General features: G+C 44.6%; 1 protein-coding gene across 2 annotated transcripts in view; it reads right to left on the bottom strand.

Moving 5' to 3' along the window:
- The window catches only part of c2cd2l (c2cd2 like), a 164,144-nt gene that overhangs the window by 6,816 nt on the left and 135,629 nt on the right, over positions 1-21,699 (bottom strand). Inside the window, exons 9-13 of one of the 2 annotated variants that reach the window (XM_060846750.1) lie at positions 14,468-14,595; positions 10,044-10,212; positions 7,095-7,187; positions 5,084-5,220; positions 137-422 (exon numbers count right to left, since the gene is read on the bottom strand). In XM_060846750.1, coding sequence (XP_060702733.1) covers positions 137-422; positions 5,084-5,220; positions 7,095-7,187; positions 10,044-10,212; positions 14,468-14,595 — 813 coding nt within the window. The remainder of the gene's footprint in view (positions 1-136; positions 423-5,083; positions 5,221-7,094; positions 7,188-10,043; positions 10,213-14,467; positions 14,596-21,699) is intronic. The other variant, XM_060846751.1, reaches the window with a different exon arrangement.

The following is a 21,699-nucleotide window of genomic DNA, read 5'->3' as shown; positions in this document are numbered from 1 at the left end:
TTTTCTAGCAACTTCAGTTTTTGTTTCTGGTTTACAGCATCCGCAGTTCTTTCAGTTTTTATTTACATGGTATATCTATCTTGAGAAAGGAGATGGAGCGGAGAGAACGATTCAGCCAAGATCAAATCCCTTTTACCTTTGTGATCCTTCAAGCTCCTTGTTTCGAGTGCTCCTGTTGACCCAGTTTCTGATTCAACATCATCCACCGAAGGCCGCTCGGAGATATCTGACACAGCTGCTTCATCCAGCTCCTGACTGACCACCTGCCGCTGGCTCTGGGAGTCGGCAGATTTCGGAGATTCAAGCGCATTCTGAGCACTGGAGTGGGGCAGAGCCGCCAAGCCTGGCTCCCCCTGCAGTGAGGCATCCATGGAAGCTGCATAGCCCACAGAAAGAGCCATTTCTTCCTGATCGATGGGGGCCTGGGTGACAGGGAAAGAGAGGATGTCAGCAAGTACACGGCAGACATTGGAGTGATTAGCTAACAGTGTGGAGTACGTTGGGCATTATATATAGACCATCAAGCTGGTTAGCAACACCATGTGAACACAACACCATACAAATGAAACATCACTGACTGATTTTATAGTAAAAGAAACTGAATTAATTTCCCAGCAAAATACTATTTTCCCTCAGCCCTCACCTCCACTTCAGAGATGAGTGTGTCATACACAAGATTATACACACAATATACACATATTACAATTAGGATCATGTACACATCCTCCAACTGACTCTGAGCTCTCTTTCTTAAATAAAGGTTTAGCTCCCTTGAAGTGATACACATCAACATGGTGCAATGTTTATAAAACAAAACACCTCTGACTTGTCATGAGGAACATCACAGGAGAATTGCTGTTAATATTTTATTTGAAAAAACACTTCAAAGTTAATACTGTCTGGAGGATTCAAATTTTGAATGATTGTGGAAAAACTGACTTAGTTCAGGTTTTGTGGAAATACGTGAACTGATTTCTACAGAGGCGATTATTGAAAAATTATTGTGGACATTGGACATTTCGACAAGGCTTCCTCAAAATTAGATGACTAGTGTCAACTGCTTGCTTTGCTGTCAACCCTTCCTGAGCCTGTGTGAGTGGTGACTGGATGGAGAATGCTTTTGAATCTGGAACCGGCTGAGTCAGAATCTTGTCAGGAAGGGCTGCCCCATTGATCTCTCCAATCTCTGAAGAAAGCCCCGCTGTTAAGTTCAGGCTGAAACCTATTTGTACTTCAAATAGGGTAATCAATGCAGCTTCTCAATATTGCATATCCTGAGCAAGCCATGTCTGGTAAGATGCCAGAGATGACAGTGTGTGACTAGTGACTTGACCACATTTGCCAGAACATCAGAGCAACAGGCCTTGAAACATTCTATGCCTTATTCTTTCTTTCATTCACAAATAACCTGAATAGTCAGGAAGTACATCTTTTTTCTGTGAAGCTCCACAGACAGAAATAATTTATTTTTCTCTTTTCCTAAAAAGAGAGAGAGAGAGAGAGAGAGAGAGAGAGTGTGTATATATATACACATATACATTGTTACACTTCTAGATTACTGCCAGTATAAGCCAACAATTAAATAAGATTTTGGTATATTATTAAAACAACAATGTGTTTATTAAAGAATTCTGATTGGTAGACATTTTAAAATTAAAGCATGACTTAGATCAGGCATTTAATTTTCCTTTTAAATATTTTTATTTAATGTTGTGACGATGGTCTAATGGGACTAGAGTGAGGGGACTCCTGCAGTGTTGGTCATAACACGATGGCTGAATTTTCCAAAGGTCAGGACATAATCTTGAAAGTGTAGAAGTGAGAAAAGAGATGAGGAGGAATTTCTTCTCTCAGATGACAGTGAATCTGTGGAATGCTTTACCACAGACGGTTGTTGAAGTTGGGTCATGAAGTACATTGAAGGCTGAGATAGATGTTAAATCAGTTCAGGAATCAACTGGGGATAAGGCAGGAAGGTGGAATTGAGGATTATCAGCTCAGCCATTATCTTATTGAATGGTGGGACTGATTCATTGGGCTGAATGGCCTACTTCTTCTGCTACGTCTTATGGTCATATGCATGGGGACCCTGCCAAATGTCCAGTGTAGGGAATCTGAGGGAATTGTTCAGGAAATTGAAGATAAATGAGGTAAGTCTGCTACACCTGGAGCCCACCGAAATACCCCTTTAAAGTCAGAGCATTCAGAGGGTTCGGATGCAGTTAAGTAAGCATATAAGTTTGCTCGCTGAGGTGGTAAGTTTGTTTTCAGATGTTTTGTCACTGTGCTAGGTAACACAATCAATGAGCTTCCGGTAAAATGCTGGTGTTCTGTCCCACTTACTATTTATGTGCCTTGGTCTGTTAAGGTGAGTGAAGTCACTTCCGGTTCCTTTTCACAGAGGTTGGTAAATGGGGTGCAAATCGATGTGTTTATTGATGGAGTTCTAATCTGAATGCTAGGCCTCTAGGAATTCCCATGCATGTTTTTGTTTAGCCTGTTTTAGATGGATGTGCTGTCCCAATCAAAGCGGTGTCCTTCTTTGTGTATGTGTAAGGATACCAGTGATAGTGGGTCATGTCTTTGGTGGAGTAGTCTGGTAGCCATCTCCAGGATGTCTTTGATGTATGGTAGTGTGGCTAGAGTCTCTGGGCATGTTGTGTCTTCTTGTTTGAATTTGTTGTTTTAAGAATTGGTAGACTGTGTTCATCGGGTACCCGTTGTTCTCAAATATGCTGGGTAGGTATTTTTCTTCTGATGTTCATAGTTCCTGGGTACTACAGTGCGTTGTGGCCTGTTTAAATAATGTCCTGATGCAGCAGGCCAGACAGGCAGGAAACTAGCTACCAGGATACGTGAACACCAACTAGTCACCAAAAGACATGACCAGCTATTGCTAGTATCCTTACACACAGATGATGAAGGACACCACTTCGGCTGGGACAATATATCCATCTTGAGACAGGCTAAACAGGGACACACATGGGAATTCTGAGAGGCCTGGCATTCAAACTGGAACTCCATCAATAAACACATCAATCTGCACCCCATTTACCAACATCTGAGAAAAGGAACCATAACTGATATCACCCACCTTAACAGACTAAGACACACAAATAGAAAGTGGAACAGAACACCAACACTTCACTGGAGGCTCACTGATGATGTTACCTAGTATGGTGAGGAAATGTCTGGGAACAAACCTACCAGCTGAGCAAGCCAACTGACATCCTGATCCACAACCTGAGATACAAATCTTCTCCAAACTTGCAAATAATTAAGTAAATAGTTACTCAAGAAATGTTATTAGATTAGATTACTAATTATTAGATTAGATTACTTAGTGTGGAAACAGGCCCTTCGGCCCACCAAGTCCATACTAACCTGCCGAAGCGCAACCCACCCAGACCCATTCCCCTATATTTACTCCTTCACCCAACACTACGGGCAATTTAGCATGGCCAATTCACCTAACCTGCAATTTTTGGACTGTGGGAGGAAAGTGGAGAACCCGGAGGAAACCCACTCAGACACATGGAGAATGTGCAAACTCCACACAGTCAGTCGCCTGATGCTGGAGTTGAACCCAGGTCTCTGGCATTGTGAGGCAGCAGTGCTAACCACTGTGCCACCATGCCGCCCACATGTTAGATATTACAAAGCTAGTCTAACTCCAGTTAGCCCCGTGTTAAACCTACCCCATAACCCAAAATTGCCCCAGAACCTGTCCTGACTTTCCCTTTTCCCCTGGAACCTTAACCCTTCCCCTATGCATGTATACCTGCTCCCTACGGAACCCACCCAATCCAACCCTGGATCTAATCTCCCTTCCTTCCACACTGGACCTGACCCCTCCTTTCTGCTCTGGCCATGCAGATACACCCTTTTCCGGATATGCCCCATCCCCTGGAACCCAACACCGTACTCCCTCACCGCTGGACGCAAACCTGGTGTCCTGTGCTGGACCAGAGCCCACTTATCTGCCACCAAACCGGACCCCTAGGGTACCAGCAACTATCACCCTTACACACTCTTCACGGCTCCACCTGTAATCTCTGACCTACCCTAAATATTCCACCACTCATCTGGCCCTCTTGCTATCTTGTGCAGTTGTACCCTCATTAGCAGGCACTTTGCCCAACCGGCACTCTACCTCTAACTACCTCCCTCCCCCTCCACCAGGAGATTTGCCCTTCCAACATCCTAGTCCCTCACTTACTTTACCAATTCACCCTTCCCCTGGGAGTAGTCAAAATGACTGTCCACTGTGCTGGATCTTTAGATCATTGAAAAGTAATCACTGACTGGTGTGGAAGAATAGATGAGGTTTGCCTTCTCCGACTGTTCTACACCATGAGGAACCTGTCAGAGTGGATGTGCAGCAAAACCCCTGAATCCCTACCTCCTGTTACAAATATAGAGCTCGCTAAAAAATAGAAGGAATGAGTGACAACCTGAATGAAATTGTCACTAATTGGAAAACGTGGCCCAATATATTCATCAATTATCTTCTGGAAGTAACTCGTTTTGGAACATATTATCAAAGAAACTATATTCCACAAGTAAGCTTCTGCCACTAATTTGATTTTGTGATTTATGTTGGTCATTTGAACTTCACTTTCACTGTTCGTTGCTGTATTTCTTCCTGCCTAATTGGCTGATTAAAGTACTGCTCCCTAATTTATACGAGGTGGAGATGCCGGAGTTGGACTGGGGTGGACAAAGTCAAAAATCAAACAACACCAGGTTTAGTACATCAGGTTTGCTTGAAGTTGCAAGGTTTCTGAGCTCAGGTCCTTCCTCAGGCGTGGAGTGATAGCCAGGTATAAGACACAGTATTAAGAAACAAAATGTTAGCAACTTTAAAAACTAGCTGCCCTTGTTGAATCCTTTAATCAGTTAGGAGATAGATTGTTGATTAAAATGCAAAATCCAAATTCCTTCCAAATCTTTGTCCCTAACCTGTAGCCCACTCTCAGTCACTCCCTGATGGGTACAGGAGCAACATTGGAAAGGAAGCCCTAGGGAGCTGCAGGAATCAGAGTGAAGTTTTTGCAGCAAACCGCGAAAGACAGAATGTTACCTTGGAGATGCCCGATATAATCAGGGTGCTGCGTTTCGTTGGAGTCCTTTTGCTGGGCTTGTTGGCGGATTCTGTCAGCTGCCGGATTGCTGTCTGTACCACAGGATCCAAACCATTGGCCAGGTGATTATCCGCTGCTTACCACACACACAAACAAGATGATTAGCATGAGGCACACTGATCGGGAGAGAGAGTGAGAGAGAGAGAGAGAGAGAGTGAATGAGAGAGAGAGAAAGAAATAAAAGAGAAAAGAAAGAAAGAAGAGAGAGAGAGAAAAAGAAAGAGAGAAAGAGATAAAGAGAGACAGCACCAGGGAGAGACAAAGAGGGGCACAGAGAGTGAAGGAAGGTGTAGAAAGGGTGACAGAGGGTAAGAGAATCATAGAATCCCTACAGTGTGGATTCAGCCCACTGAGTCCATACTGACCCACCAAACAGCAGACTACCCAAACCTAATACCTTATCCTATCCCCATAACCCCACATTTCCCATGGCTAAACCACCGAGCCTGCACATACTGGGACACTATGGGCAATTTAGTATGGCCAGTCAATCAGGCTACAACACTATAGTCTGGCCCATAAAGTTGTGATGTACAATACAGATTCTCCCACTCCACCAAGAAATGGCAAAACGATAGAAAATTCTAACCAATTAGGAACAAAGGTATTCTGAAAGAAAGTCTCTGACCCCTGTAAACAATCAGAGTTACTCTATGACATATTATTCCACATGATTGTGCCAAACTGACGATTACTGACTAGCCATTCATTTACAATTATACATACATTTCCTCTGACAATTTTACCAGCCACTTTCCTCTCCACTAGGTGTTGGCTCCATGTTTGTGTACAGTGCCCTGGGCACTGGTGACTCTCCATCATCTCATCTTTTTTATGAGGAGGCCTTGATAACAAATGCCAGCTGTGAGCATCACAGAATCCCGACAGTGCAGAAAGAGGCCATTCGACCCCCTCGAGTCTGCATCCATTCTCCAACCCAGCCCTGCACCCTTGCTGAACTTCTGAAGAACGGTCACTGAACCCAAAACGTTAATTCTGATCTCTGCCTGACCTGCTGAGTTCTTCCAGCAATTTCTGTTTTTGCCACACCCCCACTCCATTCTTGTATTTTATCATGGCTAATTCTGGACCGTGGACGGAAACCGGAGCACTTGGAGGAAACCAATGCAGACTCGGGGAGAATGTGCAAACTCCACACAGGCAGACACCCGAGGGTGGAATCGAACCCAGGTCTGTGGTGTTGAGAGGCAGCAGTGCTAACCAATGGTTAGCTTCAGCTCATTCCTACCCTATTTTCACTCACTGGCCATCAGTGAATAACAACTCGGAGTGGAACCGTGGTTGACTTAACCAGGATTATAGTTCTTTACAGCTGTCTTGACAATGCTCAGTGGACCCAGTGCAGTGCCACAATTAAGTCAGGAACCACTCCTGATCTCTTCCTCACAGCGAATACATGAGTTGGATTCAGAAGCAATTGGAAAAAACCAGGCTGCTTCTAACATTCCTTTGCCAGAGAGTGCAGAGTGGTGATGCTCTATGAAGTTAGAGGCTTTTGGAATAAAATAGCATTACTGAATCTTGAAACCATCATGTAAAGAAATCTGAATCAACAAATGCTGAGCCTAACACTTAAGGAGTTTTTTTGAACATAAAATCACAAGATGTAGGAACACAAGTCCATCGAGTCTGCTCCACCATTCAAGGAGATAATGGGAGTACAGTTAGGTCATTCAAGGCCAAGTACAAGCGTCATGGAGGACAGACAGTGATTCAACAGAGTTGAGTCGATAGACATCTGATTAACCATGACCTTATTGAAGGGCACAGCTGGCTTGAGGGGCCCTCTCCTCAGTTTTGTGTTCCAAAGGAACTATCTTAAAATGTTAAGAAGAGTTTAAACAGCAAACAAATTCTCTAAAGGTTTAATATCCCTCATTATCTCTGAGCATAACTAGGCAAAACATTTCAAATATCGTGTGAACCTACCATTACTGGGAGACACATTGATAGAACTATCTTCCATCTTGATGGACCTCTTGTCTGTTACTTCCACCTTGGAAGGTGACCGTGTCGGAGAATCTGTGGGTGGATAGGTGGAATTGGTTATAGAATGACAATAGAGAGACTCTAAATATATTCCTGTCGCTGTGTTTGAGCTCAACAAAGTGGTGACAGCCATGGACACTATGAACCATGATGATACCTAGCTAGGTCAATAAATTAAGTGCATTATGTGTAATTACACGGTATATGCAGCACAGAAACAGCATCAGGTCGACTGCACCACATGAGAATTCTCACACCTTTATTGTATTCCACCCAATCAGCATCATCCTCTTTGCCTTTCCCATTCATGTACGTATCTAGCTTCCCTTAAGCCAACTTAAGTTATTCCCCTAAACTATTCCTTACAGTGGCAAAGTCCACATTCCAATCACTCTTCATGTAGAAAAGATTTCTATTGAATTCGCTGAAATCATGGGCACTTAAGTAGGGCAAGAGGTGATCTAGGGCTAGATTGGGTAAACACATGATGGATGATCCAGATGACCAAGGAGTTCAGAACCAAGGGTTATCATTTGATGATTTGGGGTAGGTCATTTACAAATGAGATGGGGAGAAATTTCTTCATCCAGAGAGTGGTGAGCTTGTGGAATTCTCTGCTTCAGAAAGTGGTCGAAGTCAAACAGCAAATATTTTCAAGAAGGCGGTAGATACAATTCTTCAGGCTAAAGGGATCATAGGGGATGGGTGAATGTGGGAACAGGGTAGTGAATTGGATGATCAGCAATGGTCCTGCTGAATGACCTACGCCTGCTCTGATTTTAGAGTCACAGAGTAATACAGCATAGAAACAAGCCCTTCAAGCCAAACTGGTCCTTATTGACCATGGTGCCCACTGAGCTAGTTCCAATTGCCCTTCCCATCCATGTACCTATCCAAATGTTTTTTTTAAACGTTGCTATTGCAACTGCCTCAACCACTTTCACTGGTAGCCATTCTGTATACAGAGGAACCTCGATTATCCAGCATTCGATTATCCGATCATCAGATTATCCGGCAAGATCACAAGGTCCCGATGCTTGGCTAAACTATGTTATCCGGCATTCAATTAACTGAATGAAATACTTCCTGCCCATGTCCTTCAGATAATCAAGGTTCCCCTGTACACACTGCTCTCTACATTAAAAAGTTGCCCCCTCAGGTCCTTCTGAAGTCTTTCCCCTCTCATATTAAACCTATGCCATCTAGTTTTCAGTTCGCCATTTCAGGGGAAAAAAAGTCAATGTACATTCTTCCTATCTACGCCCCTGATGATGCCCCTTTTCTATGTTTCAATGTTTAAGAGGCTACTGTCCCACCATGTCTGTCCTGGCCAACAAGCTGCCAACCCATCCAAAGCCAGCCCGCTTTCCAGCTCCTGGTCCATTGCCCAGTAGCTTACAGCATTTGCAAGTGCATTGAAACAAAGATGCGACATTTTAACTGAACCACATGTTCTGGATCCCCTGTTGGAATTATTCTTGACTAATTATGGTTCCCCACAGGTTAAATCACGCTACAATTACATTAGGGTAATCGTAGACGTTCATCAGTTATTGCCACAATCTTTCCTTTCCTAGAAAGCAGAGAACACCAGCCTGTTCAAACGTTCCTTATCGGTACAGCCTCCCATTGTATTGTCGTAGAGCATTTTCACACCTCCTCCCGTGCCTCTGTGTCCGATGCATTGAGAACTAAACTGATCATCTCCTCCACTTCTTATTCTACAGTATGAACAAATTGCCGAGTGCACTGGGGTTGAAGCAAGAAAGAGAATCCATAAACTCAATGGCTGCACATCTGTCTAAAAATAGAGAGAAGATGAGCAGATATTGGAGGGCATGAGGAAAGTGCCTTCATAGAAAGACTCTATCCAACGCACGATATGTGTCATCCAACATTACTTCCAGGATGAAAGACATAGTCCATATTTACACCCATTGTCCAATATTTAACCTAGGTGACTATTCCACCTGGATGAACCTTTGTTGCCAGTGTTAAACCTGGTCATGCCTCATAGCCAATTCTGGTCCTGACTTCTGTTAGCAGCTATAGGAACTGCAAACAGAATCATAAGTCCTGCATCCACTACACCGTTGGAGACACTGAGGAAAATCAGACAGGTCTGGCCCTAAATTGCACAGAGATCAAATCTTGTAATATGAAGTTTGAAGAAAAGTGAACAAATTTGGGCTTGTAAAAATGGTGATTCAAGAGGTGCTGACATTTTTAATTTGACTGAATTGTTGATGAAGGTGTTTCAGGTGAGATGTTCAATATCCCGTATTGCAGAAAGAGGCCATTCAGCCCATTGAGTCTGTACCAATCCTCCAAAGAGCACCCTTCCCCACATTCCCCAGGGCTATTCCACCTGCATATTCCTGGACACATGGAGCAGTTTAGCAATGCCAATCCACCTAACCTGCATATCTTTGGACGGTAGGTGGAAACCCGAGCACCCAGAAAAAAACCCATGCAGACACAGGGAGAATGTGCAAACTCCACATGGACAGTCACCTGAGGGTGGCATCGATCCCGGGTCCCTGGTGCTGTGAGGCAGCAGTGCTAACCACTGAGCCACACTTGGATTAATAGGATATTATCAAGAGACCATCATCTCCTATTTTCTACCTATAACCCTTAACAATGACCAGGTAAAGCTATCAATGGCCTGCATGTTTGTGAATTATGGTTAAAAGCATGAATCAAAGAAAAATGAACTCTTGCACAATTGGACCAGTGCACGGACACTGCGGCCTTCCTTATAATCTGCAGTTTTTAAAAACAGGCTCTTTTCTGTTTGCTTTCCAAGGACAACCAGAACTGAACCCTCCAATCCATAAATGGAACAGCCGTCACCATTGTCAGCACAAATAGAAATTGGAACCTTACCTATCTTTCCATCGACCTTGGGCCGGGATTGGATGGTCGTTACCGTTGTCACTATGGTGCCATCGGGCATTATGGTTCGGTCCATTTCAATCTTTTTTGTAGGGGTGACTGTTCTTGCAGGAACCAGTGATTGGACTGTCTTAGAATCTGCAGGTTCTATATAACTCAACTGCAAAAAAAAATCCACAGTTCTTTTACTACATATTTCTAACTGCAAATTCCCTCCACTCATCACGTTTCCACAGCCATCGATCTTAGCTATCCTGCTCACTAGCCAATTAAAAAAAAAGGATTTGTTGGCTATCTTAGCATTTATTGCCCTTTAAAGGATGAGCTATAATTTTAAATATAATATTAAAAACCACACAACACCAGGTTTAGTTGGAAGCACTAGCCCTTCAGCCCAACAAGTCCACACCGACCCACCGAAGCGCAACCCACCCATACCTCTATATTAACCCCTACCTAACACAACGGGCAATTTAGCATGGCCAATTCACTTGACCCGCATATCTTTGGACTGTGGGAGGAAACCGGAGCACCCGGAGGAAACCCACGCAGACACGGGGAGAACGTGCAAACTCCACACGGTCAGTCGCCTGAGTCGGGAATTGAACCCGGGTCTCAGGCGCTGTGAGGCAGCACTGCTAACCACTGTGCCACCGTGGTTGTGGAGTATAAGATCATAAGACACAGAATTTGTAGCAAAAGCTTACAGTGTGATGTAACTGAAATTATATATTGAAAAAGACCTGGATTATTTGTTAGGTCACCCATCTTTTAGAATGAACATGTTGGTTTCAGTTCTTTCATCTGTAAATCACAGAACTTTTTTAAAGTTACATTCTCAAGTGAACTTTAATAATTGGTGTCATGTCAGCGCAGATAATGCATTGAAGGTCTGAGGTGCCCTGTGTGAGACGGTCTGTGCCATAATGTTCAGACTGATTCTAAACTAAAAAAAACAGCTTTACAGAATCTTACATGGATTCATGCAGTTTTGAGCAAAATCAAATGTAATTCTGCAAGTACAAATTCACCCCGGGGTGGGGGGAGGGTGTTATGAGTGTCTGTGAGAGGGTGTGAGAGAGAGAGTCAATGGATCTGGATCTGTAAGAGTTTGTGTGCACGCGCGTGCATGTGTGCATAGAAGTGTTTGTGTGTGTGTCTGTGTACACACACTCGCAGACAGACAGACACAGACACACACTCCTGCAGACCTTCTCTCATACACAAGCTCTCTCTCATACGATCACCCATACAGGATACTCCCACACTCTCACGCACCCTCTCTCAGACTTATACCCCTTTACACTCACACACACTCTCTTATAGACACTCATAACCCTACCCCACCCCATACACACACCCACATATAAGTTTGTGGGGTGAATTTGTACTTGCAGAATTACATTTTATTTTGTTCAAAACTGCATGAATCCATTTAAAATTCTGTAAATCTATTTTTAAGATTAGAATCAGTCTGACACAGGGCACCTCACACCTTCAATGCATTATCTGGGCTGACATGACACCAATTGTTAAAGTTTACTTTAAAAATGTTCTGCGGTTTACATAGAGTCACAGAGATATACAACATGGAAACAGATCCTTCGGTCCAACCCGTCCATGCCAACCAGATATCCCAACCTAATCTCGTCCCACCTGCCTGCACCTGGCCCATATCCCTCTAAACCCTTCCTATTTATATACCCACCCAAATGCTTCTTAAGTGTTGCAATTGTACCAGCCTCCACCACTTCCTCTGGCAGCTCATTCCATACACGTACCACCCTCTGTGTGAAAAAGTTGCCCCTTAGGTCTCTTTTATATCTTTCCCCTCTCACCCTAAACCTATGCCTGAAACCAACATGCTCATTCTTAAAGATGAGAGACTTAACAAACAATCCAAAAGTATATAATGAACAATAAGTGAGGAGTAGAACATTTATATCACTAAAGGGATATTTATAATTTCAATATATAAATTTAGTTCCATCACACTGTAATCTTTTGCTATAAATTCTGTCTTACGATCTCATAGTCCACAACCACCTGATGAAGGAGCAGTGCTCTGAAAGCTAGTGCTTCCAAATAAACCTGTTGAACTATAACCTGGTGTTGTGATTTTTAACTTTGTACATCACAGTCCAACACTGGCATCGCCAACTCATGATTTTAAATACAATTCAGTAATTTGCTAGGCCACTTCACAGAGCAATTATGAGGCTCTACGTTGATCATACAATCGAATCTCTATAGACCATTCAGTCCAACAGGTCCACACCAACTCTCCAAAGAGCATCCCAGCCAGAATCACCCCCCTACCCTACCCCTGGAACTCTGTATTTCCCATAGACAACCCAGATATCTCTGTATACAATAGGCAATTTAGCATGGTAAATCCACCTAATCTGAACATCTTTGGACTGTGGGAGGAAACTGGAGCACCCAGAGGACACCCATGCAGACACTGGGAGAATGTGCAAACTCCACACAACCAGGGGTCCGAGGCTGGAATTGAACCTGGGTCCCTGATGCTGTGAGGCAGCAGTGCTAACCAGTGAGCCACCATTGTTTGTGAGTCTGGAGTGACATGTGGCCCAGACTGGGTTTAACAGAAGATTTCCTTCTTTAAAGGACACAGGTAACTAGATGGATTTTTACAACAACCCAGTAGTTCTGTCGTCACCTCCCATTAGTGATATAAATGTTTTACTCCTCACTTACTTATTTGATATTCACTGGCTTCCACAGCAAATGGACCAGTCTCTCCAGGTTTTTGTGTGACAGATTCATTGACATTTGCAGAAGGAGGCCATTCAGCCCATCAAATCTGCACCAGTTAACAAAGTTCTGACTGCTGCACTAAGGGAGAAAGTGAGGACTGCAGATGCTGGACATCAGAGCTGAAAAATGTGTTGCTGGAAAAGCACAGCAGGTCAGGCAGCATCCAAAGAGCAGGAGAATCGACGTTTTGGGCATGAGCCTGCTGGACACACTTTCCTCGTTCCTGAAGAAGGGGTCATGCCCGAAACGTCGATTCTCCTACTCTTTGGATGCTGCCTGACCTGCTGCGCTTTTCCAGCAACACATTTTTCAGCTCTGACTGCACTAACCCCACTTTTCAGTTTATTGAATCTACCGCCCTGAAGGCTGTTGCAATACAAGTGAATATCTAAATGTTATTAAAGTTCTGACTCAACTGTTTCAGTCTCCCACTAGAGTGGAAAAAAAATCTTCAACTCTCCTCTTTGCCTTCTCGTTCTTACCTTAAATCCAACTCCACTGCTTAGTGGTCTCTCTACTAATGGAAAAAGTGCCTTCGTATCCACCATCTCTTTGTCCCTCAATCTTACACAGGTTCCGACTTAGCCTTTGCTGTTTCAAACAAAGAAGCCCCAGCCTATCTAATCTTTCCAAATAACTCAGTTCCTCCAATCCAGGCAGTATCTTTGTAAATCCCTCTGCATTGTCTCTAATACAAACACATCCTTCCTAGAGTGGTGACCACAACTGCACACAGTACTCCAGTTGTGACTCAATCAGTACTTTATACAGTTCCAGAATATTATTATATAAAGACACTCTCTGCTACTGGGCCCCATTGAACCTTACCCTACTCTTGCCTCGATATCAAACAATTCAATGATAAGAAGATTCAAAACAGAGCTCTGCACATAATAGGGGATTAAACCTAGAATTGGGTAGCTTAATTACTGGATGCAGGTTTGCTCACTGAGCTGGAAGGTTCATTTTCAGACATTTCATCACCATACTGGGTAACATCTCCAGTGAGCAGGTGACCTTTATAAGTGCCCCCTTGACAACTCAGGAAGTGCAGGTGGTGGTGAGGCTGCTCCACAGTGGAAAAGTGGGCCAGATGGATTTCAAACTGAGGACTTGGACCCCATTTACCACCCGCTGAGAAAAAGAATAGGAAATGACATCACCACAGGGAATGACATCATCAACCCAAAGAAATCCAAACATATAAATAGAAAGCAGGAAACATCAGTTGTGCATCATCCGAAGGCTCACTAAAGATGTTACCTACCATGGTGACAAACATCAGCTCAGCGAGCAAACCTCCATCCAGAACCTCAACCTGAGCTACAAATCTTCTCAAAACTCGCTGGCTTAATTACTCACTAGCAAAGTCTGTAAGTTGTTTACTTTCCTTGTCACTATTTTGAGCCAGATGCACCTATTCAATATTTGTGGCCTGCAACATGAGCTATTTGCACATTTACATCAAAATTGAACAGAGAAGACTTTTCAGTTTGAGTGTGCCACTACATCCTTCGGGGATACCTAACAGTTTCTGATTAAAGGAGGGAGACCAAAAGGCAGAGACAACAAAATGGAACCAGCAAAGGGCTTAATAAAAGTAAAAGAAGCGTTTGGCAAGACTGGTGGGTTACCTCCAGTGACACTGATCCAGTCAGAGTATTTGACATCTTCGGAGTGGCTGTTAATGGAAAGTTATGACATCCAGAAGGGGATCTCCGAGATAAATCCAGTGGGATCACACTCTGCCCTAATACCATGTCTGCAAAAGAATGAACAGGGTCTGTGATCACTTCTTATACTGGTCTATATCATCTATTCACCCATCACTGGGTACAGTGCACAAATAGGTCCTCACACACTCCATGATGGCCCAACTGAGACACAGTCTATCAACCCATGAAACTATTGCAAAACCAGCTTCAGCACTTTTTGTGACATTGGAATTCCTGGAGATTTTTGTGGTACATTTTGTTAGGTCTGACTGTATGTGGTATGATTCTCAGACAGTATACATCATCACATGAAGTAACAGAATGTCTTAAAACCTTGTCCTCTCTTGCAACTTCATGTTAAGTTGAAACCATAGTAAGATGTTTCTTTATAGAGTTATAAAGATATACAGCACCGAAACAGACCCTTTGGTTCAACTCTTCCATGCTGACCAGATATTCTAAATTAATCTAGTCCCATTTGCCAGCATTTGACCCATATCCTTCTGAACTTTTCCTATTCATATACCCATCCAGATAACTTTTAAATGTTGTAATTGTACCAGCCTCATTCCATACTCGCCCCACCCTCTGCATGAAAAAGTTGCTCCTTAGGTCCCTTTTAAATCTTTCCCCTTTCGCCTTAAAACTATCCCCTCTAGGTTTGAAAAGACCCTATCCATGCTCCTCATAATTTTATAAACCTCTATAAGGTCACCCCTCAGCCTCCAACACTCCAGGCAAAATAGCCCCAGTCTGTTCATCCTCTCCCTATAGCTCAAACCCTTCAATTCTGGCAACATCCTTGAAAATGATCAAAACAAATTTACAAGTTTCACAAATAGCAGGGAGACCAGAATTGCACGCAGTATTCCAAAAGTGATCTAACCAATGTCCTGTACAGCTTGCAACATGATTTCCCAACTCCTATATTCAATGCACTGATGAATAAAGGAAAGCATACCAAACGCCTTCTTCATTATCCTTTCTACCCGAGACTCCACTTTCAAGGAGCTATGAACCTGCAATCCAAGGTCTCTTTGTTCAGCAACACTCCCCAGGACCTTACCATTAAGTGTCTAAGTCCTGCCCTGGTTTCCAAACTGCAGCACCTCATATTTATCTAAATTAAAGGCCATCTGCCGCTCCTTGCCTATTGACCCATCTGATCAAATTCCCGTTGAACTCGGAGGTAACCTTCCTTGCTTTCCGCTGCGCCTCCAATTTTGGTACCATCTGCAAACTTACTAACCATACCTCCTACGTTCACATCCAAACTATTTACACAACTGGCAATAAGCAGTGGACCCAGCAGTGATCCTTGTGAAAAGCACACTGAAAAGCAACCCTTCACCACTACTCCCTGTCTCCTAACTTCAAGCCAGTTCTGTAACCAAATGGCAAGTTGTCCCTGTATTCCATGTGATCTAACCTTGCTAACCAGTCTCCCATGAGGAACCTTGTTGAACGCCTTACTGAAATTGAAGGAATCCCTTGTGCAGCATGAGAATTATTATTTGATTTGTCACAGCAGAATCTTTCATTGTCCTTTAACAATACAATAAGACCAAAAGTGTGTTATAATTTTCTCAGTTGCTCAAGAAAAGAAAGGCATATGCTCCCCTCTCATTACGACCATAACCACCAGTAAAAAAACGTTAGACCCAACTCTTGTAACTTAGTCACTTTTCCTGCCCAAGGGCTACTTAGCAACACCAACAGTTCAATAATGAGCCAAACGGAAATTTGGTCCAGTCAGTTTGTATTGCTACACGTGTTTGATGAATAGGTAGAACTGACCAGGGTGCCTAGGAAATTTGGGATTGGGGTCTTTGGGTTGTGTGTCCCTCAATGATACATATTTAACATACATAGAACATAGAAAAATACAGCGCAGTACAGGCCCTTCGGCCCTCGATGTTGCGCCGACCAAATCCTACCTAACCTACACTAGCCCAATAACTTCCATATACCTATCCAATGCCCGCTTAAATGACCATAAAGAGGGAGAGTTCACCACTGCTACTGGCAGGGCATTCCATGAACTCACAACCCGCTGCGTAAAGAATCTACCCCTAACATCTGTCCTATACTTACCACCCCTTAATTTAAAGCTGTGTCCCCTAGTAACAGCTGACTCCATTAGCGGTAAAAGGTTCTCAGTGTCTACCCTATCTAAACCCCTAATCATCTTATACACCTCTATCAAATCTCCCCTAAACCTTCTTTTCTCCAATGAGAACAGGCCCAAGTGCCTCAGCCTTTCCTCATACAATCTTCCTACCATGCCAGGCAACATCCTGGTAAACCTCCTCTGCACTCGTTCCAATGCCTCCACATCCTTCCTATAGTATGGCGACCAAAACTGCACACAATACTCCAGATGAGGCCGCACCAGAGTCTTATACAACTGCAACATGACCTCAGGACTCCGGAACTCAATTCCTCTACCAATAAAGCCCAGTACACCATATGCCTTCCTCACAGCACTATTTACCTGGGTGGCAACTTTCAGAGATCTGTGTACATGGACACCAAGATCCCTCTGCTCATCCACACTACCAAGTAGCCTACCATTAGCCCAGTAATCCATCTTCTTGTTACTCCTACCAAAGTGAATGACTTCACACTTAGCTACATTGAATTCCATCTGCCACCTTTCTGCCCAGCTCTGCAACCTATCTATATCCCGCTGTAACCTGCCACATCCTTCTTCACTGTCCACAACTCCACCGACCTTTGTGTCATCCGCAAACTTGCTCACCCAGCTTTCAAGCCCCTCCTCTAGATCATTTATAAAGATGACAAACAGCAACGGTCCCAAAACAGATCCCTGTGGTACACCGCTAGTAACTGCACTCCAAGATGAACCTAGTCCACCAACTACTACCCTCTGTCTCCTTCCAGCCAGCCAATTCCTAATCCAAACCTCTAATGCACCCTCAATGCCATACCTCCGTAGTTTTTGCATTAGCCTGCCATGGGGTACCTTATCGAACGCCTTGCTAAAATCCATATACACCACATCTACTGCTTTACCCTCATCCACCTCCTTAGTCACCTTCTCAAAGAACTCAATAAGGTTTGTGAGGCACGACCTGCCCTTCACAAAACCATGCTGACTATCCTTGGTCACATTATTCCTATCCAGATGTTCATAAATCTTATCCCTTACAATTCTCTCTAAGACTTTGCCCACAACAGAAGTGAGACTCACTGGCCTATAGTTACTCGGGCTGTCCCTACTCCCCTTCTTGAACAAGGGGACCACATTCGCTACCCTCCAGTCTTCTGGTACTATTCCCGTTGACAATGACGACATAAAAATCAAGGCCAATGGTTCTGCTATCTCCTCCCTAGCTTCCCAGAGGATCCTAGGATAAATGCCATCAGGCCCAGGAGACTTATCTATTTTCATCCTTTCCAGTATTCCCAAAACCTCCTCCCTACATACTTCAAGGCCATCCATTCTAATCACTTGTGACTCAATATTCACACCAGCAACAGAGTCCCGTTCCTGAGTGAATACTGACGAAAAGTATTGATTTAGTGTCTCACCAATCTCCTCCGCCTCCACGCACAACTTCCCACTACTATCCTTGACTGGACCGATACCTACCCTAGTCATCCTTTTATTCCTGACATACCTATAGAAAGCCTTTGGGTTTTCCCTAATCCTACCAACTAAGGACTTTTCATGTCCCCTTCTCGCTGCTCTTAGCTCTCTCTTCAGATCCTTCCTGGCTACCTTATAACTCTCAATCGCCCCAACTGAACCTTCACGCCTCATCCTTACATAGGCCGCCCTCTTCCCTTTCACAAGGGATTCCAATTCCCTATTAAACCACGGCTCCCTCACAAGACCCTTTACTCCCTGCCTGACTGGTACATACTTATCAAGGACACTCAATAGGTGTTCCTTGAACAATCTCCACATATCATTAGTGTTCTTCTCCTGAAGCCTGTTTTTCCAATCCACGCATCCTAAGTCATGCCTCACTGCATCATAATTTCCCTGTCCCCAGCTATAGCTTCTTGCCCTGCAGTGCACACTTATCCCTCTCCATCACTAAAGTAAAAGTCACCGAGTTGTGGTCACTGTCCCCGAAGTGCTCACCTACCTCCAAGTCTAACACCTGGCCTGGTTCATTACCTAGAACCAAATCCAGTATAGCCTCACCTCTTGTTGGCCTGTCTACATATTGTGTCAGGAAACCCTCCTGCACACATTGGACAAACACTGACCCATCTAACGAACTCGAGCTATAGCTTTCCCAGTCAATATCTGGGAAGTTAAAGTCCCCCATAACAACCACCCTGCTACTTTCACTCTTCTCCTGAATCATCCTCGCAATACTATCCTCTACTTCTCTCGGACTATTGGGAGGCCTGTAGAAAACACCTAACAGGGCGACCTCACCTTTCCTATTTCTAACCTCAGCCCAAACTACCTCATATGGCAAATCTTCCTCCATCGTCCTTTCCACCGCTGTAATGCTATCCTTGACAAGCAATGCCACACCTCCCCCTCTTTTAACCCCATGTCTGACCCTACTAAAACATTTAAACTCTGGAACCTGCAACAGCCATTCCTGCCCCTGTTCTACCCACGTCTCTGTAATGGCCACAACATCGAAGTCCCAGGTACAAACCCACGCTGCAAGTTCACCTACCTTATTTCTTATACTTCTGGCATTGAAGTATACACACTTCAAGCCACCTTTCTGTTTACAGGCACCCTCCTTCGAAATCGATGCCTTGTTCCTAACCTCCCTACACTCAAGGTCCTGTACCCTGAACAGTCCAGGTTCCCATGCCCCTGCAGAGTTAGTTTAAACCCTCCCAAAGAGCGCTAGCAAACCTCCCCCCAAGGATACTGGTGCCCCTCAGGTTCAGGTGTAGACCATCCTGTTTATAGAGGTCCCACCTTCCCCAGAAAGAACCCCAGTTGTCCAGAAACCGGAATCCCTCCCTCCTGCACCATGCCTGTAGCCACGCATTTAACTGCTCTCTCTCCCTATTCCTCGACTCTCTATCACGTGGCACGGGTAACAAACCAGAGACAACAACTCTGTTCGTTCTAGCTCTGAGCTTCCAACCTAGCTCCCTGAAAGCCTGCCTGACATCCTCACCCCTCTTCCTACCTATGTCGTTGGTGCCAACGTGGACCACGATCTGGGGCTGCTCCCCCTCCCCCTTAAGGACCCGGAAAACACTATCAGAGACATCACGTACCCTTGCACCTGGGAGGCAACATACCAATCGTGAGTCTCTGTCGCCCCCACAAAACCGCCTATCTGTACCCCTCACTATTGAGTCCCCAAGAACTATCGCTCTAACTTTCTCCACCCTTCCCTTCTGAGCAACAGGGCCAGGCTCCGTGCCAGAGGTCTGAACCTCGTTGCTTACCCCTGATAAGCCATCCCCCCCACAAGTATCCAAAACGGTATACTTGTTCTTGAGGGGAATGACCGCAGGGGGTCCCTGCACTGGCTGGTTCCTCCCACTCCCCCTCACCGTCACCCATCTGTCTATAACTTTCGGTTTAACTACTTCCCTAAAGCTCTGATCTATGACCACCTCTGCCTCCCGAATGATCCACAGTTCATCCACCTCCAGCTCCAGTTCCCTAACACGGTCTTGGAGGAGCTGGAGATGGATGCACTTCTTGCAAGTGTAATCAGCAGGGATGCTAATGGCTTCCCTCACCTCATACATGTTGCAAGAGGAACATTGCACTGCCTGCACTGCCATCCCTCTAAAAAGTAAGCTTTAAAACTAAATCTAAAGAAACAAACAAGCAAAATGCAGCACTTACCTGCTTGCCACAACGGGTCTTATTATTAGGTTAGAGGAGGAGGGCGGGTGGGAGGCTCTACCCCTGTCGTGCCTCGGGTTCCTCACCTGCGCCCTCATATAAGAAAAAACCCTACCCAGGCAACCTAGCGCGGCACCAGCTTCCGGGTCCGCTAGGCACTTAAAAAAACACGAACTGGACTTACCCCGCAACTTAAAAAACACCACCAGACAGCCGTTACGGGAGAGGGATGAACACAGACAAAAAAAATGAATTATACCGAAAACTTGTACCTTAATCTTGTCCACGTTCAGTGCTTTGGAAGCTGCCAGATTGAGAAGTTTTAACTGAGTCAGGATGTTGGGGTTGCAATTCTACTCCAAATGCTTGATCACAAAATTAAACCTGACGGGCCAGTGCAGTACTGAGGGGGCACCGTGCTGTAGGGGATACCTGACAGGCAGTGCAGTACTGAGGGGGCACTGTGCTGTAGGGGATACCTGACAGGCCAGTGCAGTACTTAGGGGGCACTGTGCTGTAGGGACCAGCTTCTAGATAAGAAGCACTCTCTGCTTATTCCACTGAAAGTTAAAGTTCTCATTTTAATTTAAAAATTTAAAAATGAGTGGACAAGTTTAGATTAGATTAGATTACTTACAGTGTGGAAACAGGCCCTTTGGCCCAACAAGTCCACACCGACCCACCGAAGCGCAACCCACCCATACCCCTACATTTACCCCATACCTAACACTACGGGCAATTTAGCATGGCCAATTCACCTGACCCGCACATCTTTGGACTGGGGGAGGAAACTGGAGCACCCGGAGGAAACCCACGCAGACACGGGGAGAACGTGCAAACTCCACACAGTCAGTCGCCTGAGTCGGGAATTGAACCCGGGTCTCAGGCGCTGTGAGGCAGCAGTGCTAACCACTGTGCCACCGTGCCACCCACAGTTCTCAGTTCTCAATTTTGAACCCTTGAGTAATCGTACTAGAAGTACACTCACTGGTCATCATCACATTACAGTTTATAGGAGCTCACTGAACAAGCGAGCAGATGCTGTGTTTCAAACATTTAGTGACGTTTATTTTTGGGACATCTTTAGGTCCCTGAAAGTCACCATATAAATGCAATATTGCTCTTCTTGTTTCCTTCCCTATTTGAGGAGAAAGTGAGGACTGCAGATCAGAGCTGAAAATGTGTTGCTGGAAAAGCGCAGCAGGTCAGGCAGCATCCAAGGAGCAGGAGAATCGAAGTTTCGGGCATTAGCCCTTCTTCAGAGCTTGATTCCTGAAGAAGGGCTTATGCCCGAAACATCGAATCTCCTGCTCCTTGGATGCTGCCAGACCTGCTG

This window comes from Hemiscyllium ocellatum, chromosome 29 (assembly GCF_020745735.1).
Source record: "Hemiscyllium ocellatum isolate sHemOce1 chromosome 29, sHemOce1.pat.X.cur, whole genome shotgun sequence".
Classification (NCBI taxonomy): domain Eukaryota; kingdom Metazoa; phylum Chordata; class Chondrichthyes; order Orectolobiformes; family Hemiscylliidae; genus Hemiscyllium; species Hemiscyllium ocellatum.
Note: the sequence above shows the minus strand (reverse complement) of the source record. Positions and strands in the feature narration are given on the sequence as shown.